At 46.9% G+C, this 24298-nt stretch overlaps 1 protein-coding gene across 1 annotated transcript in view; it reads right to left on the bottom strand.

Annotated features, from left to right (window-relative positions):
- Positions 1 to 24298, bottom strand: part of LOC139235069 (uncharacterized) — a 70830-nt gene that overhangs the window by 25458 nt on the left and 21074 nt on the right. Inside the window, exons 2-3 of the mRNA XM_070866197.1 lie at positions 14048 to 14120; positions 6006 to 6072 (exon numbers count right to left, since the gene is read on the bottom strand). Coding sequence (XP_070722298.1) covers positions 6006 to 6072; positions 14048 to 14120 — 140 coding nt within the window. The remainder of the gene's footprint in view (positions 1 to 6005; positions 6073 to 14047; positions 14121 to 24298) is intronic.

Below are 24298 nucleotides of genomic sequence, written 5' to 3'. Positions count from 1 at the left end.
TACTCTATCTCCCTTGCAATAAAGACCAACATTCCATTTGCCTTCCTGATTACTTGCTGTACCTTCATACTAACTTTTTGTGTTTCATGCACAAAGACCCCCAGGTCCCTCTGTACTGCAGCATTTTGCAATTTTTCTCCATTTAAATTATAATTTGCTTTTCTATTTTTTCTGCCAAAGTGGATAACCTCACTATTTCCCACATTATACTCATCTGCCAAATTTTTGCCCACTCACTTAGCCTGTCTATATCTTTTTGCAGATTTCTTGTGTCCTCCTCACAACTTGCTCTCCCACTAATCTTTATATCAGCAAATTTAGCTACATTACACTCAGTCGCTTCATCCAAATCATTAATATAGATTGTAAATAGTTGAGGCCCCAGCATCGATCCCTGCGGCACCCCACTAGTTACCCATTTATCTCGACTCTCTGTTTTCTGTTAGTTAGGCAATCCTCTATCCATGCTAATATATTACCCCCAACCCAGTGAACTTTTATCTTGTGCATTAACCTTACGTGGCACCATATCAAATGCCTTCTGGAAATCCAAATACACCACATCCACTGGTTCCCCCTTATCCACCCTGCTCATTACATCCTCAAAGGACTCCAGCAAATTTTTCAAACATGATTTCCCTTTCATAAAACCATGCTGACTCTGCTTGATTGAATTATGCTTTTCAAAATGTTCCGATACTGATTCATTAATAATGGACTCCTGGATTTTTCCAATAACAGATGTTAGGCTAACTGATCTATAGTTTCCTGCTTTCTGCCTGCCTCTTTTTAAAAATAGGGGAGTTACATTTGCAGTTTTCCAATCCGCTGGAACCTCGCCAGAATCCAGGGAATTTTGGTAGATTACAACCAATGCATCCACTATCTATGCAGCTACTTCTTTAAGACCCTAGAATGCAAGCCATCAGGTCCAGGGGACTTGTCTGCCTTTAGTTCCATTATTTTACTGAATACTACTTCTTTAGTGATAGTGATTGTATTAAGTTCTTCCGTCCATAGAGTCCCTTGATTATCCACTATTAGGATGCTTTTAGTGTCTTCCACCGTGAAGACCGATACAAAATATTTGTTCAAAGTCTCTGCCATTTCCCAATTCCCCATTATTAATTCCCAAGTCTCATCATCATAGGCAGTTCCTCGAAATCGAGGATAACTTGCTTCCACTCAAAGAGTTGTCAGGTGACTGTACAGTCCAATACAGGAATTACAGTCTCTGTCACAGGTGGGACAGACAGTGGTTGAAGGAAAGGGTAGGTGGGGAGTCTGGTTTGCCGCATGTTCCTTCCACTGTCTGCGCTGGATTTCTGCTTGCTCTTGACGACAAGACTCGAGGTGCTCAGCGCCCTCCCAGATGCTCTTCCTCCACTTCGGGTGGTCTTGGACCAGGGATTCCCAGGTACCGGTGGGGATTTTGCACTTTATCAAGGAGGTTTTGAGGGTGTCCTTGAAACGTTTCCTCTGCCCACCTGGAGATCGCTTGCCGTGTTGGCGTTCCGAGTAGAACGCTTGCTTTGGGAGTCTCGTGTCGGGCATATGGACGATGTGGCCCGCCCAATGGAGCTGGTCAAATATGGTCAGTGCTTTGATGCTGGGGAAGTTGGCCTGAGCGAGAACACCAGGTCTCATCCTGTAAAGGACCAACATTAACTTTAAGCACTCTTCCTTTTTATGTACCTCTAGAAACTCTTACTACAGGTTCGATCTCCAAAATCCAGAGTTCCGGAATCCAGAATGTGTCGGGATCTGGACACCGGGCCGATCCGTGGCGGGATAGTTTGGAAAATGTTCTGAAATCCGGACACCCCCGCTTCAGCGAACTGACTTCGTCCACCCAGACCTCGTCCCGGCCCCCTCCCTCCCCTTTACCTCAGCTGCCCGACCCCACCTACCTCGGGCCAGACAAGGAACTCCTCCACGGCAGGGCCCTGCCCGATCAGCTCCTCCTCCTCAACGGGGCCCCGCCCGATCAGTTCCTCCTCCTCGGCAGGGCCCCGCCCGGTCAGCTCCTCCTCCTCGGCAGGGCCCCGTCCGGTCAGCTCCTCCTCGGCAGGGCCCCGCCCGGTCAGCTCCTCCTCCTCGGCAGGGCCCCGCCCGATCAGTTCCTCCTCCTCGGCAGGGCCCCGCCCGGTCAGCTCCTCCTCCTCGGCAGGGCCCCGCCCGGTCAGCTCCTCCTCGGCAGGGCCCCGCCCGGTCAGCTCCTCCTCCTCGGCAGGGCCCCGCCTGGTCAGTTCCTCCTCCTCGGCAGGGCCCCGCCCGGTCAGCTCCTCCTCCTCGGCAGGGCCCCGCCCGGTCAGCTCCTCCTCGGCAGGGCCCCGCCCGATCAGCTCCTCCTCCTCGGCAGGGCCCCGCCCGGTCAGCTCCTCCTCCTCGGCAGGGCCCCGCCTGGTCAGTTCCTCCTCCTCGGCAGGGCCCCGCCCGGTCAGCTCCTCCTCCTCGGCAGGGCCCCGCCCGGTCAGCTCCTCCTCGGCAGGGCCCCGCCCGATCAGCTCCTCCTCCTCGGCAGGGCCCCGCCCGGTCAGTTCCTCCTCCTCGGCAGGGCCCCGCCCGGTCAGCTCCTCCTCCTCAACGGAGCCTCGCCCGGTCAGTTCCTCCTCCTCGGCAGGGCCCTGCCCGATCAGTTCCTCCTCCTCGGCAGGGCCCCGCCTGGTCAGCTCCTCCTCCTCGGCAGGGCCCCGCCTGGTCAGCTCCTCCTCCTCGGCAGGGCCCCGCCCGGTCAGCTCCTCCTCCTCCTCGGCAGGGCCCTGCCCGGTCAGTTCCTCCTCCTCGGCAGGGCCCTGCCCGATCAGTTCCTCCTCCTCGGCAGGGCCCCGCCTGGTCAGCTCCTCCTCCTTGGCAGGGCCCCGCCCGGTCAGCTCCTCCTCCTCGGCAGGGCCCCGCCCGGTCAGCTCCTCCTCCTCGGCAGGGCCCCGCCCGGTCAGCTCCCTGCCCGGTCAGCTCCTCCTCCTCGGCAGGGCCCCGCCCGATCAGCTCCTCCTCCTCGGCAGGGCCCCGCCCGATCAGCTCCTCCTCCTCGGCAGGGCCCCTCCCAAACACTTCCTCGGTGGCTTGGCCCCGCCCGACGTCCCGAACAGCTCCTCGGCGAGCACCCGCACCCCGCCCCACCTTCTGAAATCTGGAAATACCTGAACCTGGGCTCGGGTGTTTCCGAATTCGTGACATCAGAAATATGTTCCGAAGTCTGGAAAAACACAAAAGCCGGCTTGGCCATGGTCCTGAGGTTGTCAGATTCGGGAGGTCGAAACTGTATCTGTTTTTATATTTCGTGCTAGTTTCCTATATCTTGTCCCAAAAACTTCATTACTCTGGCATTGGCCGCCTGTGTATTTTCCCACTGACTCCCTCCCTTTAGGTCTTACTCTCCAAAATTCTCTACTTTTATCTGCCATTAAACAATCCCTTTTCAAACTTTCAATCACCTCTCCCTTCCAGGCGCAATATTAGTTTTTCTCACACATCTTTTAAAATATATATATTTTGGTTAAAATCAAAGCACCAGAGAGAAGAGCATTAGCCATTTAACAGCTAGATTTAAATCAGCCCCCAGGGATTTAATGCAATGGCAACATCAGGAAACATCAACGCATCTAGAGCGCAAGGAAGCAGCTCTATAGCTGTCTGAAGGCTGAGGTCCAACATAAAACTCGCAACCTAAAGAACAGATGGTGGGTGGAAAAAGCTCAGAAGATTCAGCAACTAGCCGACAACCATGACGTGCGTGGATTCTTTAGCGCAGTCAAGATCACCTACGGCCTAAGCCTTGACCCAAGGTCCTACCCTACCGAGGGCCAAGAATGGAGGTGTACTCATCAAGGACAGAGAGGCAGTCAGTGCCCGTTTTGAGGACCTCCTTAACGGAGACTGTATCTTCGACGCGAGTGTCGTCGACTTCATCCCGCAGCATGTTACCTGCCAGTACCTCAGCACCATCTCATCCCGGCACGAGGTTGAAAAGGCCATCTGACAACTGAAGAACAACAAAGGCCTCAGGAGCAGATGGAATCCTCGCCAAAGCACTAAAGCATGGCGGGGAAGCACTATTGCCGCAAATCCATGAACTAATTTCTCTTATTTGGAAGGAGAGAGCATGCCGGGGATCTCAGACGTTGTAATCGTGACCATCTTCAAGAAAGGTGACAAATCAGATTGCGATAATTACAGAGCAGTTTCCCTGCTGACTGCCACAGGGAACGTCATCGCAAGAATCCTCCTCATCGCCTTCTCCCAGAGGCTGAAGAGCTCCTCCCAGAGTCACAATGCGGATTCCGCCCACTAAGGGGCACAATGGACATGATCTTCACCACACGGCAAATTCAAGAAAAATGTAGGGAACAGCACCAGCCTCTGCACATGGCCTTCTTTGACCTCACAAAGGCCCCCGAACACACTCAACCGGGAGGGATTACGGAGTGTCCTCGTCAAATCCGGCTGCCCTCAAAAGTTCGCCACGATCCTCCGCCTGCTCCACGATGACATGCAAGCCGTGATCCTGACCAACGGATCCACCACAGACCCAATTCACGTGTGGACCGGGGTCAAGCAAAGCTGTGTCATCACACCAACGCTCCTCTCCATCTTCCTTGCTGCAATGCTCTATCTCACTCTCAATAAGCTCCCCGCTGAAGTGGAGCTAATCTACAGAACAAACGGGAAACTGTTCAACCTCCGTCGCCTCCAGTCCAGATCCACGGTCGTCCCCATCCTCTGTCAATGAATTACAGTATGCAGACGACACTTGCATTTGCGCACACTCGGAGGTTCTAGTCAAGATCACAAATGACATCCTAATTTACTGCAACAAAGACAGTCTATCCCTTCTCGTCCTTTTGGACTGGTCTGCAGCCTTTGACACAGTTGAACACAAAATTCTGTTCCATCGGCTCTCCACCGTCATCCAGCTGGATGGGACTACACTCGCCTGGTTTCATGCATTTCTTTCCAGCCATAACCATAGAATCACCTGCAATGGCTTCTCTTCCCTATCCACACTTGGCCCCCTCTTGTTTCTCATCAACATGACATCATCCAGCAGCAGAACACAAGTTTTCACACATACGCTGATGATACCCAGCTCTACCTTTCCTGCACCATCTCTATACTATCAGACTGCTTGTCCGACATCCAGCACTGGATGAATAGACATTTCCTCCAATTAAATAATTGGGAAGACCAAAGCCATTGTCTTCGGTTCACGCCACAAACTCCATTCCCTTCCCACTGATTCAATCTCTCTCCCTGGCAACTGTCTAAGGCTGACCAAGTCAGTTTGCAACTTTGGGGTCATACTTGATCACTAATTGAGCTTCCTACCTCATACCTTTTCTATCACTAAGACTGCTCATTTCCACCTTTGTAAGATTAGCCTTACTGCAATGCATTTGCTGCCAAAACCCTCATCCATGCCTTTATCACCTCTAGAATTGACTATTCCAATTGTTCTCCCCTCCATAAATTTCAGCTCATCCAAAGCTCTGCTGCCCGTGTGCTAACTCGCACCAAGTTCTCTTCACCCATCTCCCCTGTGTTTGCTGACCTACATTGGTTCCCAGTTAAGCAATAACTCAATTTTAACATTTTCATCCTTGTTTTCAAAACCCTCCATTGCTCCGTCCCTCCTTATCGCTCTTGTCTCCTCCAGCCCTATAATTCCCCTAGAGCACTATGCTCCGCCTATTCTGGCCTTTTGAACATGCCCGATTTTAATTGCTCTAACATTGGCGGTCATGCCTTCAACTGCCTAGGCCATAAGATCTGGAAATCCCACCCTAAATCTAAGTATCTCTACTTCTCTTTCCACCTTAAAACCTACCTCTTTGACCAAGCTTTAGGTCATCTGCCCCAACATCTCCTTAAACGGCTTGGTGTCAAATTTCTTTTTGATAACAAATTTCTCAGGAAGTTTTATTACATTAAAGGCACTATATAAATTTAAGTAGTTGTTGTGATAATTTGACAAAGGATCATATTCTGAAGATGTTCCTGCTTACCAAGCCAACTTTGAATGGAGCAGTCGGTGGCTGGATTTCCCGATTAGTCTTGTCCCCTAAATAGTACCTGAAAAAATACAATATTTCTCTGTGCAAAATGGCTCCAAAACAAAGAACACAAGACTTAGAAACGATTTACTCAACTCCCGACACACACACACAAATTCAGAAACATCAATCTTATCGCACACTATCAAATGTCATTCTACATTACAGATTGTGCTCAAAGCAACAAAGCTGTTAAAGGGTGTTTATAGTACGTCAACAAGTGGGAGCTTTAAGCAATGCATAGTAATGGCAGATCTGAGGTACTGGCTGATCAAGGGCTGTGTGGCTCTTTGTTGGCCGGCGCGGACACAATGGGCCGAAATGGCCTACTCCCACGCTGTAGATTTCTGTGTTTCTATCCCTATACAGAAAACTCTGCTCTACAAAAACAAATATGTCATGGGCTGGTTTAACAATATTCAACCAGGGAGCCTTAAAACACTTAGAATTAAAAGACATGTAGTATTAGAGTCAGAGTTTAAGTGCAAGGAGGATTTCTGTACTGCTGTATGTTGCAGTGTATTTTATAACTAATAAGCCCCAAATGTAATGGGGATACGAAGAGGAAATAAAATAAAAGGAACCAGTTAACAAAAAGAGCAACTGACTGGAAACATTTCTTGTCAATGCAATTATTTTTTTCTCATGCCACCAAGTGGAGAAAGAGAGGTTCGATTCCTCAATTTCATCACAGAAAATAAGGTTTATATAGCTCAGCTAGAATCTGTCCAGGTAGACTCGTTGGGCTCAAGTTTCGGACCCTTGCTGGAACGGCATGCATCGGAGAGGTCCGCCTAATTTGTAGAACAGAAATTGCGCCGATTACTTAACTCGCGATTCTCCGATATATTTCGGGTCATTTCCAGGTCGGCGCGACGCAGCAGGAGCCAGGGCAAGACCTTGTGAGGAAGAACTGCCGGAAGGGGGGGGGGGGGGGTGCGGGGTTAGGGTCCAGCGTCATTTTTAGTGCCGGCAGCATTGCGCGTTGGAGCAGAAACATTGGCAATCGGCCATCTTTAAAGTTACATGCAAAAGAGAGATTTTTTGGTTTTGGGGAGCTGTGCAAAGGCTTCTGACTGACTTTTTGTGCCTGAAGGAGTGCTTTTAGCAGTACTGTGGAAGAAATCACCTGCTGGAATTAGTGAGTGCTGTTTGTTGCTGCTAAACTTCTAGAACAAGTGCTGCATAGGTGCTTGCAAAATAAGGACCGTGTGTGTTGAAAAGTCAGGGTGTCAATTCAATACAGTAGTGGAACAAAGTCCACCAAGAACGAAGAATTTTTTGCATGAGGAAGTGGAGACATTAGTTAATGTCATTGAGCAGAGATGGCAGAAGCTAGATACCAGTAACAGAGGTCGCACAAAAGTGCCACCCAAAGAAATGAAGAAACGCTGGAACCAAGTTGCAGGAGTACTGCGCAGTGGTTCATACCTGGAGATCTGGAAGCCAGTGTAAAAAGAAATGGCACAACCTTGGTCAAGTAGTTAGTGTAAGTAATATTTTCATTTTTCAATGGAATCTAAACTGTAAATGTGACCATCTGCATATGTCCCACCCTGCAGAAAGACGCAGAAAGTTATAATTTAATCTTTGCAGAAGAAACTGGCCCACAACAAAAGGGAAAGAACTCGAACAGGAGGAAGCGTGCCAAATCTGCATCCACTGACACCCTTGGAACAGAGGGTCGTTGCTTTGATGAGTCGTACATGGAGAAAAGCAATCAGTACTGCACAAGCTGGGCCCGCACGCGAGGGAGAGGGCAAGTCCTGAAAATGCACGGTGGCCCTTCAAATCAACCTGCTGCCTGGCCTGCTATGTGAGAAGGTACTCATGCCACCCATCCTGCCCACTACTGTGCTGCTAACCATTTGACTGTTCTGATAAATTTTGCAGATGATACCAATCTTGAAGATCCTGAACATAAAGAAGAACTAGATGCGGACGATCCAGACCAAGGGTGGCTGCAGGCCTTGACTGAAATGTCTTCAGGGGAGACCTTAGAACTTAATATTTATGACCCCACATCATTGGACATCAGTGTTTCAAACCCTTGCATAGGTTCTGGTTCCACAGTCTATGGTTTCACAGATTCCGACGTTGCGGGTCCCAGTGGTGCTGGTGGTGTAATACAGCAGTTTACACCCAACTGCCCCACCATCCCAGCCCGCGGCTCCCACTGGAGTGGTGCTGCGAGGCAGACCCAGGCCGAGGAGGAGAATTGAAACACGCTCTCCTGAGATGCAACGTGCAACAGATGTGGTTCAGGTTGTGGCATTGGGTAAGGTCATTGCTCTCCACACCCAATCACTCGTGGACAGCGTCAGTGCAGTGGGTGAAGAGGCAACAGTACTGACGGGAGAAGTAGCAGTAATGACATGGGAAATGAGGGAGGGAATGTCAGAGGGGATGCAAGTGACGGCACAGGCCCTCATGGAGGTAGCTGCTGCAATAAGGGCACACAGCCCAGCCAATCAAATGATACCCCCATGAAAAAGTGAACATTCACCGAGATGTGGATGAGAGATGGTTGCAGCCTTTCTTTGCTGCTTTTGTTCTTGTTCTTGGTGTAACTAGTAACTTTTTTCACATTGAAACTGTTCTGTAAGTTTTGTAACTTTACAACTTATAAGTGATCTTAGGGTTTTTAAGTGATCTTAGAGTGTAAATGTTCTCACGTTTTGCAAGTTATTTAATTTTGCATCTAAAAAGTGATCTTGAAGTTTCAGTGATCTTGGCCCCAAGTTTCCACATGATTTGCTCCTGATTTTTTAGGAGCAACTAGTGGAGAACGGAGTATCTTAGAAATCGGAATTCTCCACATTTAAGTTTTCTGCAGTTCTAGTCAGGTAGAACAGTTTCACTTTTGAACAGAATTTTCTTTTCAAAAGGGGGCGTGTCCGGCCACTGACGCCTGATTTGAAAGCTTCCACAGTAAAAACGTACTCCAAACTAACTTAGAATGGAGCAAGTGAAGATTTTTGTAGGCTTGAAAAAACCTTGTCTACACAGTAAAAAATCAAGCGCAGGTTACAAATTAGGCGTCGGGAACGAGGTGGGGGGGGGGGGGGGGGAGGGGGGGGAAGGGAAGTCATTAAATTCTACAATAAATCCTTAGTTATACTTATACAAATATTATACAAATAAATCCAACCTGAATAAAAATTTATAAGCAAAGAAAAGATTAAATAAACCATGTTCCTACCTGTGTGAAAGTGCTTCAGGCAGGCCTTTCAAGCAGCGGCTTGCCATCGGGACCGACCGACGGCAGGAGGTGGGGGGGAGGGAGGGAGAAAGCTGCAAGAGGCCTCAGTACTTGAGGCAGTCGTTTGCCGTCGGGCCTGACGGACGGCAGTGGGAGAAAGCTGTAAGAAGCCTCAGTGCTGATCATGGAAGGGCAATGTGGTTTTATTAAAAAATTTTAAAAATTGAACAGCTACAAAGAATTTGAATAGTCTCAAACAAGTGCATGTGTCCTGTTTATCACAGTCTATCTTTAATTACAGAATGCACTCCCTCACCCTCACACACAGAAATATCAAGAAAATTAAAATGCAAGCCTTTGCAAGGGTTCAATAAACAAATTTTTACTTTTTCTGCAGCACTTTTTAAAATGGCCGAGTGCCAATGTTTACATCAGACTGCGCGTGCGCGAACGCTCCAACGCGCACGGTTGCCGGCACGAAAAAAACTCATTTAAATTGTACCCGCCCCCTCCTACTTATAAAATCGGCGCGAGTGGTAGGCTCCGCCCCATGCGCCGCGCCAAGCAGACATCGAGCTGCAAAGCGCTCGAGAATAGCGCGTTTTTTTTTTTCAGGCGCCGTTTTTGGCGCGAAAAACGGGCGCCCAGCTCGGAGGGGCGCCTGTTTTGCCGCATGTGGAAACTTGGGGCCCTTGAGTGTAAGATTTTTCACATTGAAATTGTTTTAACTTTTGTAACTTTACAACTTATAAGTGATGTTAAAGTAAAGTCTGATACAAGAAATATTTTATTACACTAACGTGAACTTTTCAATAAAATATTTTTACATTAAAACTGAATCAAGTTCCATTAGCACAACACAACATAGGAACAACTCCAAAAAATAAACATGTCCATGCACAACAGTTGTCGTAGAGCCCTCAGGCATCAGTAATTGAAGCGTTCATGGATGAGCTGCTGGCGTAGGGCTTGAGCAATCGTTAAAGGAGCACGATGGACCGCCCTCCTCCGACCTCGTGCTCCGGCATCAGGCACTTGCATGGTTTCCTGATCGTCTTCGTCATCATCCTGCTCTTACAAATTACTATCATCAGGCACTCTCCCCTCATGTGGGTCTTCTGGTTCCACGACCAGCTCCTGCTGCCTCATGATGGCTAAGTTATGCAGCATGCAGCACACAACAGTGAAACAACCGACAATCTCAGGGGAGTATTGCAAGTGGCCTCCGGAATAGTCCAGGCATCGGAAACGCTGTTTCAAGATGCCAATGGTCCTCTCTATGATGCTGCGCATCGTAATATGCGACATGTTGTATTGATGGTCAGCTTCCATCCGTGTTACGCGTAGGGGCGTCATGAACCAGGTGGCGAGGCCATACCCTTTACCCTTTAATTAGGAGGGGTAAAATAGTATGAGAGGAAGCTTGCTGGGAACATAAAAACTGACTGCAAAAGCTTCGATATATAAGTGAAGAGAAAAAGATTAGTGAAGACAAACGTAGGTCCCTTGCAGTCAGAATCAGGTGAATTTATAATGGGGAACAAAGAAATGGCAGACCGGTTGAACAAATACTTTGGTTCTGTCTTCACGAAGGAAGACACAAATAACCTTCCAGAAATAATAGGGGACCAAGGGTCGAGTGAGAAGGAGGAACTGAAGGAACTCGTTATTAGGCGGGAAATTGTCATAGGGAAATTGATGGGATTGAAGGCCAATAAACCCCCAGGGCCTGATCGTCTGCATCCCAGAATACTTAAGGAAGTGGCCCTAGAAATAGTGGATGCATTGGTGATCATTTTCCAACATCTATCGACTCTGGATCAGTTCCTATGGACTGGAGGGTAGCTAATGTAACACCACTTTTTAAAAAAAAAAGTGAGAGAGAAAACGGGGAGTTATAGACCGGTTAGCCTGACATCAGTCGTGGAGAAAATGTTGGAATCAATTATTAAAGATGAAATAGCAGCGCATTTGGAAAGCAGTGACAGGATCGGTCCAAGTCAGCATGGATTTATGAAAGGGAAATCATGCTTGACAAATCATCTAGAATATTTTGAGGATGTAACTAGTAGAGTGGACAAGGGAGAACCAGTGGATGTGGTGTAATTGGACTTTCAAAAGGCTTTTGTCAAGGTCTCACACAAGAGATTGGTGTTCAAAATTAAAGCACATGGTACTGACGTGGATAGAGAACTGGTTGGCAGACAGGAAGCAGAGAGTCGGGATAAACGGGTCCTTTTCAGAATGGTAGGCAGTGACTAGTGGGGTGCCGCAGGGCTCAGTGCTGGGACCCCAGCTATATACAATATACATCAAATGATTTAGGTGAAGGAATTGAGTGTAATATCTCCAAGTTTGCAGATTACACTAAGCTGGGGTGGTGGTGTGAGCTGTGAGGAGGATACAAAGGACTGCAGAGTGCCTTGAACAGGTTAGGAGAGTGGGCAAATATGCATGGCAGATGCAGTATAATGTGGATAAATGTGAGGTTATGTGAGGTTAGTGGCAAAAACAAGGCGGCAGATTATCTGATTGGCAACAGATTAGGAAAAGGGGAAGTGCAACGAGACCTGGGTGTCATGGTACATCAGTCATTGAAAGTTGGCACGTAGGTACAGCAGGCGGCGAAGAAGGCAAATGGCATGTTGGCCTTCATAGCTAGGGGATTTGAGTATAGGAGCAGGGAAGTCTTACTGCAGTTGTACAGGGCCTTAGTGAGGCCTCACCTGGAATAGGGTGTTCAGTTTTGGTCTCCTAATCTGAGGAAGGACGTTCTTGCTATTGAGGGAGTGCAGCAAAGGTTCACCAGACTGATTCCCGGGATGGCAGGACTGACATATGAGGAGAGACTGGGTCGACTGGGCCTGTATTCACTGGAGTTTAGAAGGATGAGAGGGGATCTCATAGAAACATACAAAATTCTGACGGGACTGGACAGGTTAGATGCAGGAAGAATGTTCCCGATGTTGGGGGAAGTCCAGAACCAGGGGACATAGTCTAAGGATAAGGGGTAAGCCATTTAGGACTGAGATGAGGAGAAACCTCTTCACTCAGAGTTGTTAACCTGTGGAATTCCCTACCGCAGAGAATTGTTGATGCCAGTTCGCTGGATATTTTCAAGAGGGAGTTAGATATGGTCCTTACGGCTAAAGGGATCAAGGGGTATGGAGATAAGCAGGAAAGGGGTGCTGAGGTGAATGATCAGCCATGATCTTATTGAATGATGGTTTAGGCTCGAAGGGCCAAATGGCCTACTCCTGCACCTATTTTCTATGTTTCTACATTTCCCAGTAGCCAGCTCTGCCCTTCTGGCTGCTGCTGAAACATGTCAGATATAACGCTGTCGCGTAGGATGAACGCATCATGGGTGCTGCCAGGGTATCTTGCATCGACTGACATGATGCGCTGCTTGTCGTCACACACGAGCTGCACATTAATGGAGTGGAAACCTTTTCTATTCCTGTACTGCTCGGCATCCTCCACAGGTGCGCGCAAGGTGATGTGGGTACAATCAATGCAGCCCTGTACCATTGGGAAGCCAGCAATCCTGGAGAAGCCCATAGCCCTGTCATGCATTGCTTGGCCGGTCATTGGGAACTTGATGAAGTCATTCCTCCGTGCACACAGTGCAGCCTTGACCTGGTAAACGCAGGCATGTATTGCACGTCGAGAGATGGCGCACAAATCTCCAGTTGTAACTTGAAACGATCCCAAGGCATAGAAGGAAAGTGCAGCTGTAACCTTCACTTCAACAGACAAGGCAGTCGGCGTTCTGCTTCTCGGCTGTAAATCTGCTCTCAGCATATCATAGATCTCAACGACAACTTCTCTGCGGAAACGGAGCCTTTTGACACAATCAGCCTCACTCATGTCCAGGTACGAACGTGTGGCTCGATATTGCCGACGTGGGTAAGGCCCCCTGCCCATCTGCCTACGGACTATGACATTCCTGGTGCGGTGAGCTCTAATCAATTCTCTCCTATACAGCAAAGTGATGGAGAACCATTGCATAATCCGTGGTGTTGATAATGCAGCACCCATACTTGAAGTACAAATTAAACTTTCAAACTTGCTGGCTGGCTCTCCCTCCCTCCTCGTGTTTTTCAGGCCTCCCCTATCCCCTGGCCGAACAGCCGAAACATCACAGCTTGGTGCCTGCTGCCACCGCTTCAGAGAGGTAGGAAAATTTAATTTATTTTTTAATTAATTTATTATTTATTGGTAAAAAAGTGAAGTGTTTAATGCTTGTAAAATCCCCCAACTTCCCTCTAACTCCCCCCTCCACCCCCATCTCTCGCTCCCTGCGCCCAATTCCTAAAATGTAGGCACGGTTTTTCTGAGCGGACAAAAATCTACACTTACTCCATTCTAAGTTAGTTTGGAGTAAGTTTTCGCTGCCTAAACTTGCAAAACAGGCGTATGTGGCTGGTAACGCCCCCTTTTGAAAAAAAACTGTTCTAAAACAAAACTATTTTAACTAACTAGAATTGGAGCAAACTAAATGCTGAGAATTGCAATTTCCAAGATACTCCATACTAAACTAGTTGTTCCAAAAAAATAGGAGCAACTCGAGCCGAAACTTGAGCCCAATAAATTGTATGGGATTGGTTACAGCAAAAGCAGATAAACAGGGTGCATTCCTTCTGATTACTGGCATATTCAAACCCTGTGATTCAAATCGGTAACTTGCACCCTTCACACCCAGCTTTCATTCGAAGACATGTAGCAACATACAGTCCATCACTTCACAATGAAATGCAAACAGGCCCGTTCATAACTTCTGTAGACAAACCTGGCATTCGGATTTGGAATCTTCAATTTCCCTTTTCTGGAGAGATAGGCTTCAAGTTGTTGCCTTCGACATTCTGTTTCACAAAAAGATTAGAAGTCAAAATCATAACACATTGAAATTAAACTCAAAAATGCTCTGAACTCCATGCTCTGAAGGTTACATGTGACTAGCTGGAGTTTGCTCAAAGATACGCTACCATTAAAGTCCCAAACTAGTTCACAGAAAGCAAAAAAAACAAATTGCCAAAAAAGAGGTTTACTCTTTAACCTGCACCATGCAAAATCACTGCTCCCTTCCATGTGAGGGTAGGCACATTGATCTCTCCCACGTGTATGATAATCCAGTCATTGTTTTGAAAATTTAGCAGAAATTAAGTGACACTAACAAATGCAGCACAATTTTCTCCAGTATGGTGTTGTCACATTAATGTGATGCGTTAATAATCCCATTGAACGCTGGGATACATTAAAAACTTACCATTTCTTCCATGGCAAGTCCAATCTCGGTTGTGATTTTATAAGAATATCTTACTAAATAAAGTACAGACAAGCAATCACTAGAAACAGGGGAGGGCAGCTGTCTTACCAAACCTACACCATCCAATTAGTAATAGGCCATGGTGGAGGAGGTTTTGTCAGATGGAATGGCAAGGCATGTAACAGGAAGCACAATTTGAAACTTCTACCACTCCCCCACAGCTGCCAAAACTATTATTCACACTTTTGTTGCCTATGGACTATTTCTTCAAAGTCTTGCTTGCTCACTTCCCAATCACCAACCTTTCCGAAATGTCACTCCCCCACCCCGCACCTTTAACAGACTGAGTTTGCGCACCTATTGCTACCACTCTTGCTGATTCACCCATCTCAACGCATTAAATTCCATTCTCAATTCCTCAAATAATGAAGCAGTCTGTGCTCACACACAGCAAGACCTGGACAACATTCAGGTTTGGGCTAAGTGGCATGTAACATTCACGCCATACAAGTGCCAGGCAATGGCCATCTCCAACAGGGAGAATCTAACTATATAGGAGCAGAATTCATTCAATAAGAACACAGCTGATCTTCGACCTCCTCTACCTTCCCACACTATCCCCATATCCCTCGAGTCCCTTAGTATCCAAAATTCTATCGATCTCCGTCTTGAACATACTCAACAACTAAGCATCGACAGCTCTCTGGGATAGAGAATTCCAAACATTCACAACTCAGTGAAGAAACTTCTCATCTTGGTCGGAAATGGCTGAATCCTTATTCTGAGACTGTGACCTCGAGTTCTAGATTACCCAGCCAGAGGAAATAGCCTGCCAGCATTTATCCTGTCAAGCCCCTTAAGAATTTTATATGTTTTAATTAAATCACACCTCAATCTTTTGAGCTCTGGGGAATATAGCCATAGTCTACACAATCTCACCTTATAGGCCAATCCCCTCATCCTGGGAATCAGTCTGGTGAACCTTTTCATTCCCTACAAGGCAAATATATCCTTTCTTAGGTAAGGAGACCAAAACTGTACACAGTACTCCAGGTGTGGTCACACCAAGGTCCAATATAACTGCAGTAAGAATTTCCTGCTCTTATACGCCAATCCCATTGTAATAAAAGCCAACATTGCTTTCCTAATTTCTTTCTGTATCAGCATGTTAACTTTCTGTGATTCTTGTACAAGGACACCCAGGTCCCTCTGAATACCAACATTTCTCAGTCTCTTGCCGTTTAAAAAATATTCTGGTTTTCTATTTTTCCTGCCAAAGTACATAATTTCACATTTCTCCACATTATATTTCATCTGCCATGTTCTTGCCCACTCACTTAACCCGTCTACATTTCTTTTCAGCCTCTTTGCATCCTCTTCACAACTTACCTTCCCACCTAGCTTTGTATTCTCAGCAAACATGGATACATTACACGCAGTCTCCTCATCTAAGTCATTGATATAGATTGTAAATAGCTGAGGCCCCAGCACTGATCCTTGCGGTACCCTACGAGTTACAGCCAGCCAACTTGAAAATGACCCATTTTTATTGCTGCCCTGTTTTCTGTCCGTTAACCAATCTATGCTAATATGTTACTCCCAAACCCATGAGCCCTAATTTGTGTAATAACCTCTTGTATGGCACCTTATTGAATGCTTTTTGACTGGTTCCTCCATTAAAGACACCGAGGCAGTCAATGCCTGCTGGAAGGAGCACTGCGAAGATCTCCTTAATCGAGAGACTGTCTTTGGTACGAGTGTCCTCGACTCCATCCCGCAGCATTCTACCCGCCACCATCTCAGCACAACCCCAGCCCTGCACGAGGTAGAAAAGGCAATCTGTCAGCTCAAGAATAACAAGGCAACAAGAGCAGATGGAATCCCCACTGAGGCACTGAAGTATGGCGATGAAGCAGTATTAATATGAATGCACGGCCTCTTCTCTCTCAGCTGGGAAGAGGAAAACATACCAGGAGATCTGAGATACCATAATCATGAACATCTTCAAAAAAGGGGACAAGTCCAACTGCGTTAACTACAGAGAAATCTCCCTGCTGGCAGCCTTTGGGAAAGTCATCGCAAGAATCCTCCTCAATCGTCTTCTCCCTGTAGCTGAAGAGCTTCTCCCAGAGTCGCAATGCAGATTCGGTCCACTAAGGGGTACAACGGACGTGATCTTCACCGCGTGACAACTACAAGAGAAACGCAGGGAACAGCATCAACGCTTGTACATGGCCTTCTTTGACCACACAAAGGTCTTTGACAGTCAACCGTGAGGGACTATGGAGCGTCCACCTCTATTTTGGCTGCCCCAAAAGTTTGTCACCATCCTCCGCCTGCTCCACGATGACATGCAAGCCATGATCCTGACCAACGGATCCACCACAGACCCGATCTACGTCTGGACCGGGGTCAAGCAAGGCTGCGTCCTCGCACCAATGCTCTTCTTGATCTTCCTTGCTGCAATGCTTCATCTCACTCTCAACAAGCTGGAGTGGAGCTAATCTACAGAACAAACGGGAAACCGTTCAATCTCCGTGTGCACACTCGGAGGTCGAAGTCCAAGCCATCGTCAACACCTTCAGCGAGGCGTACCAAACCATGAGCCTTACACTAAACATCCTTAAGACAAAGGTCCTCCAACAACCTGACCCCGCCACACAGCACTGTCCTCCGGTCATCAAAATCCACGGCGTGGCCTTGGACAACATGGATCATTTTTCATACCTCGGGAGCTTATTATCAGCAAGGGCAGACATTGATGAGGTTCAACACTGCCTCCTGTGTGCCAGCGCAGCCTTCAGTCGCCTGAGGATGTGAGTGTTTGAAGACCAGTACCTCAAATCTGGCACCAAGCTTATGGTCTGCAGCAGTAGTGATACCCACCCTCCTATATGGCTCAGAGACGTGGATGACAGTAGACATCTCAAAGCGTTGGAGAAGTACCACCAACGCTGCCTCCACAAGATCCTGCAAATCCACTGGGAGGATAGATGCACCAACATCAGTGCTCTCGCTCAGGCCAACATCCCCAGCATTGAAGCACTGACCACGCTCGATCAGCTCCGTTGGGCGGGCCGCATCGTCTGCATGCCTGACATGAGACTCCCTAAGCAAGCGCTCTACTCGGACATGGCAAGCAAGCCCGAGGTGGGCAGAGGGAACGTTTCAAGGACACCCTCAAAGCCTCCTTGATAAAGTGCAACACCCCCACCGGCACCTGGAAATCCCTGGCTCAAAACCACTCAAAGTGGAGGAAGAGCATCTGGGAGGGCGCTGAGCACCTCGAGTCTCGTTGCCAAGAGCATGCAGAAATCAAGCGCAGACAGCAGAAGGAGCGTGCAGCAAACGAGGCTCCCCATCCACCCTTTCCTTCAACCACTGTCAGCCCCACCTGTGACGGGGACTGTAATTCTCGCATTGGGCTGTATAGCCACTTGAGAACTCACTTAGAGTGGATGCAAGACATTCTCGATTTCGAGGAACTGCCTATGATGATGATGATGATGATGATGATCTCCCTTATCCATCAGAATAGTTACATCTTCAAAAATCTAACTGATTTTCACCATTGTTCATGGGTTCATATGTAACCTTCAGGGCAGCTGACCAAGGGCCTTGTGGCTCTGTGCCTCCTTCTGCACTGTAAATTTCTATGTTTCTATTTGTCAAACGTGATTTACCTTTCATAAATCTGTTTTGACTCTGCCAATCATATTATCATTTTCTAAATGTCCTGTTACCACAGCCCCAATAAGAGATTCCCACATTTTCACGACAACCGATGTCGGGCTAATTGGCCTATAGTTCCCTGTGTTCTCTCTCCCTTCTTTCTTGAATAGTGGGGTCACACAGAATAGTTACAGTACAGAAGGAAGCCATTCAGCCCGTCGAACCTGTGCTGGCTCTCTGCAAGAGCACTTCAGCTAGTCCCACTCCCCTGCACTTTCCACATAGCCCTGCAATTTTTTTTCCTTTAGATACTTATCGAATTCCCTTTTGAAAATCACAATTGAATCTGTCTCCACCACCCTCTAAGACTGAATTCCAGATCCTAACCACTCGTTGCGTAAAGATAGTTTTTCCTCAGGTCGCCTGTGGTTCTTCTGCCAATCACCTTCAATCGGTATCCCTTGGTACTCGACCCGCCTGCCAATGGGAACAGTGTCTCTCTATTTGCTCTGACTAGATCCTTTCCATTTGCTACCTTCCAATCCACAGGTACCGTTACAGAATCTAGAGAATTTTGGAAGATCAAAACCAATGCATCCACTATCTCTGCAGCCACCTCTTTTAAAACTCTAGGTAGGCTGGTTAACAAAATTGAGGCTCATGGAATAGGAGGGTAAGTGTCAGCTTGGATAAAAAATTGGCTTAAGAAAGGGCAGTTCGGAAGTGGAGCTGAGTCCATGATCAAATCAGGCATGATCTTATTGAATGGCGGAGCAGGCTCAAGGGGCAGTATGGCCTTCTCCTGCTCCTATTTCATATGTTCCCCAGGAGTCAGTGCTCAGACCACTGCTTGCTTGTGTATATATATATATATAATATATATATATTATGTATAAAATTTCAAAATTTTCTGATGGTACCAAACTTGGAGGTGTAGCAAACAGTGAGGGTGATACTAATTGCCAATGATACCAACAAGACAGATAGACTAGCAGAATGGGCAGATGGAATTTAATAGAGCGAAATGTGAGGTGTGCATTTTAGCAGAAGGGATAGGGAGCTGCAATAGAGACTTAATGGCACAGTTCTAAAGAGAGTGCAGGGACAGAGGGATCTGGGGGTTCATATGCATAGATCTTTGAAGATGGCAGGACATATTGAGAGATTAGTTAGCAAAACATATGGGATCCTGGGCTTCATAAATAGAGGTACTGAGCACAAAAGCAGCAAAATGATGCTGAACCATTATAAAGCTCTGGTTAGGCCACAATTGGGAGTATTGCTTCCAGTTCTAGTCACCACACTTTAGGAAGGATGGGAAGGTCCTCGAGAGGGTGCAGAGGTGATTCGCCAGAATGGTTCCAGGGATGAAGAATTTTAGCTACACGGTTGTTCTCCTTGGAGCAAAGGAGGGGAGATTTAATTGAGATGTACAAGATTATGACAGGTTTAGATAATGTAGACAAAGAAAAGCTGTTCCTATTAGCTGATGGTACAAGGACTAGTGGACACAGATTTAAGGTTTTGGGCAAGAGATACAGGGGAATGTGAGGAAGAACGTTTTTTCGCAGCAACTGGTAATGACCTGGAACTCACTGCCTACGAGGGTGGTGGTAGCGGAGACAATTAATGATTTCAAAAGGAAATTGGATAGGCACTTGCAAGAACTAAATTGCAGGCCTATGGGGGTACATCAGGAGAATGGAACTGACTGGATTTGTCTACAGAGAGCACGGCATGGAGTCAATGGGCCAAATGTCCTCCTTCCGTGCCTTAATGACTATGTAGGCCACCAGGTCCAGGAGATTTGTCGACTTTTAGTCCCATTAATTACTCCAGGACTATCTCTTTACTAATACTAATTTATTTACGTTCATCATTCTCACTAGGCTCTTGGTTCCCCACTATCATAGGGCAATCGCCTCATCCCAGAAAACATTCTAGTGAATCTTCGCTGCACTCCCTCTACGGCAAGTATGTCTTTCATTAGGAAGGGAGACCAGAACTGTACATAATAGGTGGAGTAGTAGGCCATGTGACCCCTCGAGCCTGCTCCACCATTTAGTAAGATCATGGCTGATCTGATTATGGACTCAGCTCCACTTCCCTGCCCGCTCCCCCATAACCCTTTAACTCCCTTATCGCTCAAAAATCTGTCTATCTGCACCTTAAATATATTCAATGACCCAGCCTCCACAGCTCTCTGGGGCAGAGAATTCCACAGATTTACAACCCTCAGAAGAAATTCCTCCTCATCTCAGTTTTAAATGGGCGGCCCCTTATTCTGAGACTATACCCCCTAGTTTTAGTTTCCCCTATGAGTGGAAATATCCTCTCTGTATCCACCTTGTCGAGACCCCTCAGTATCTTATATGTTTCGATGCTGGGGATGTTGGCCTGATCGAGAACACTAACGTTGGTGCGTCTATCCTCCCAGGGGATTTGCAGGATATTGCAGAGACATCGTTGGTGGTATTTCTCCAGCGATTTGAGGTGTCTACTGTATATGGTCCATGTCTCTGAACCACACAGGAGAGCGGGTATCACTACAGCAAGACTCCCAAAGCAAGCGTTCTACTCGGAACTCCTGCACGGCAGGCGAACCCCAGGTGGGTAGAGGAAACATTTCAAGGACACCCTCAAAGCCTCCTTGATAAAGTGCAACAACCCCACCGACACCTGGAAGTCCCTGGCCAAAGACCACCCTAAGTGGAGGAAGAGCATCCGGGAGGGCACTGAGCACCTCGAGTCTCGTCTTCGAGAGCAGGCAGAAATCAAGTGCAGGCAGCGGAAGGAGCGTGCGGCAAACCAGTCCCATACACCCTTTCCTTCAACGACTGGCTGTCCCACCTGTGACAGAGACTGTAATTGCCATATTGGACTGTAATTGCCATATTGGACTGTACAGTCACCCGAGAACTCACTTAGTGGAATTAAGTCTCGGTTTCGAGAGACTTCCTATAATGATATATTTTGATCTTTCACCTCTCATTCATCTGAACTCCAATGAGTATAAGTCCAACTTACTCAACCTATCTTCATAAGACAACCCCCCCATCTCCAGAAACTACCTAGTGAACCTTCTTTGAACAGCCTCCAGGTGTGGCCTCACCAATGTCCTGTATAATTGTAGCAAGACTTCTTTACTCATACTCTAATCCAGGGGTGGGCAATTATTTGATCTGGGGGGCTACTTAAGTTTTGGTGAGCTGTTGAGGGCCACACACCAGTGCACGGCTACACACCAATCACGAGGTCCCGTGCCGGCCACTCACCAGCTCCTGCCGCTGGAAAAGATTTTTACTTCCCAAATTATTTGCAGAGCCTTCGACACTTATTTTAAATTCTAGCAGCAATATCTACCAATTACCAAATAGGAAAACTAGATTTGTCTGGAGTGCATGATCCCATTTAAACACTACTTGATCACTAGCTTTTTATTATATAAATGTTCCTATTATCATTGTAAAATGTGTGCACACAATTTCTCAGAGCAGCAAAAAAATTCTCTTTTTGCAATTTTTCCATCTTTGCATGAGCTGACTTTATCAAAAGCTCCTCACTCTGCTATAACACACGAGGAACCGAAGCACGAAGATGTTGGGCTTCTCCTTGTGTGGTGAAAAGGAGTGAGCATATTTGTTTTTTGGGAACATAAAAAGGTCCAAACTGAGACATGTTTAACTGTGCAGCTGTGTTAGCTTAAGAGGATGTGTTTATTTATTGCATAAATAAGTGAGAGGAAATAGCAAAGACTTTGATCATTTTCCAGTCCTCTTTGGATCTGGGCATGGTGCCAGAGGATTGGAGGATTGCTAATGTAGTATCCTTGTTTAAGAAGGGAGAAAGGGATAGGCCAAGTAATTACAGTGGTGGGAAAATTATTGGAAAAAATCCTGACAGGATAAATCTACATTTGGAAAGGCAGGGATTAATTAGGGGCAGTCAGCACGGATTTGTCAAGGGAAGATCGTGTTTGACAAACCTGATTACCTCCTCAAAAAATTCAACCAATGGGTCGATGAGGGTAGTGCTATGATGTAGTGTATTTGGATTTTAGCAAAGCTTTTGATAAGGTCCCACATGGTAGACTGGTCGAGAAGGTTAAAGCTCATGGGATCCAGAGCAAAGTGGCAAGTTGGATCCAAAATTGGCTTGGAGGTAGGAAGCAAAGGGTAATGGTTGATGGATGTTTTTGTGACTGGAAGGATGTTTCCAGTGGAGTTCCGCAGGGCTCAGTACTGGGTCCCTTGCTTTTTGTGGTATATATCAACGATTTAGATTTGAATATAGGGAGTATGATTAAGAAGTTTGCAGACGACACCAAAATTGGCCGTGTGGTTGATAATGAAGAAAGTCATGGGCTGCAGGAGGATAACAATCTAATGGTCAGGTGGGCAGAGCAATGGCAAATGAAATTTAATTCAGAGAAGTGTGAGGTGATGCACTTTGAGAGGGCTAATAAGGAAAGGGTATACACATTAAGCAGTAGGCCACTTAATAGTGTAGATGAACAAAGGGACTTTGGAGTGCTTGCCCACAGATCCCTGAAAGTAGCAGGCTTGGTGGATAAGGTGGTTAAGAAGGCATACAGAATGCTTGCCTTTATTGACCAAGGCATAGAATATAAGAGCAGGGAGGTTACGCTTACATTGTATAATACTTTGGTTAGCCCACAGCTGGAGTACTGCGTGCTGTTCTGGTCACCGTATTATAGGAAGGATGTGATTGCACTAGAGAGGGTGCAGAGGAGATTGACTAGGATGCTGCCTGGAATGAAGAATCTTACTTATGAGGACAGATTGGATAGGCTGGGTTTGTTCTCATTGGAACAGAGGAGGTTGAGAGGAGACCTCATTGAGGTGTACAAAATATTGAGGGGCCTGGACATAGCAAGGGCCTATTTCCATTGGTGGAGGGGTCTATTACGAGGGGGCATAGTTTTAAGGTGGGTGATGGAAGGTTTCGAGGGGATTTGAGCGGGGGGGGGGGGGGCTTCTTTACGCAGAGGGTTGTTGGAATCTGGAACTTGCTGCCTGGAAGAGTGGTGGATGCAGAAACCTTCACCACTTTTAAGAGATGGTTGGATGGGCACTTAAAGTGCCGTAACCTGCAGGGTTACGGACCTAGAGCTGGTAATTGGGATTAGACTGGATGACCGGTTGGCTGACGCAATATTAATGGTAAGTACTGCAGGGAATTGAATACAGCCAGGATGATCTCCTGATCGCCTGGATGGGTTGGAAAGGAATTTTCCCAGATATTTTTCTCCTCAAATTGGCCTGGGATTTTATCTCTCCCAGGAGATCACATGGCTCTGGTTGGGGTGGAGTGTAGAATGTTTCAGCATAAGGGATGTCGCAGTTGTGTGAGGCGGACAGGTTGGGCTGGCTGCTCTTTGCCCTTGTCATTGTTCATGGGTTTATATGTAACTTTCAGTGCTGCTGACCAAGGGCCGTGGGGCTTTTTGTCGGCCGGCGCGGACACAATGACCCGAAATGGCCTCCTTCTGCGCTGTAAATTTCTATGTTTCTATAAACAGGCTCTTAATTTGATCTCATTAAATGTCAATCTGCACTCTTTTTGACCAGGTCACCATGCTCTTTTTGACCAGGTAACATCAGCATGATGAGGAATTACTGCGCTTTCTGATGCGTGGGTGGATTATTTGCTTTATAACTTGAACAAATAGTATAGACCACAAAGACCAAAAGTGGAAGGCGAGAAAATACCTTTACTTTTAAATGAAGGAAAAAATTAAAAAAAGAGGGGATGTGTTTGAGCTTGGGATATCTTTTATATACATCAAATACATCTCAACCACAGCGGACAAGAAAAATCTGTTTTTTTGGCTTGTGAGCAGATGCCCAAGCTCTTGCTCGACCTGGCAATGCATCCAATTTGTTACGACGCGATGGTCGGAATTGGTTGCGGTTAAATAAGCAATGGAGATAAAAGTGGCTTTCATTTCTGGTGACTGACTTTCAGAGTTGCACACCTCCATCAAGGGACAAAAACAAAGACCCAAGCGAGAAACACAGGAGATGCTGTTCCGATCAGGCAATGACATCACCAGAAATACCTTTGTGCCCATGAAATTGT

The sequence above is a fragment of the Pristiophorus japonicus genome, chromosome 22 (genome assembly GCF_044704955.1).
Source record: "Pristiophorus japonicus isolate sPriJap1 chromosome 22, sPriJap1.hap1, whole genome shotgun sequence".
NCBI classification, from domain to species: domain Eukaryota; kingdom Metazoa; phylum Chordata; class Chondrichthyes; family Pristiophoridae; genus Pristiophorus; species Pristiophorus japonicus.
Note: the sequence above shows the minus strand (reverse complement) of the source record. Positions and strands in the feature narration are given on the sequence as shown.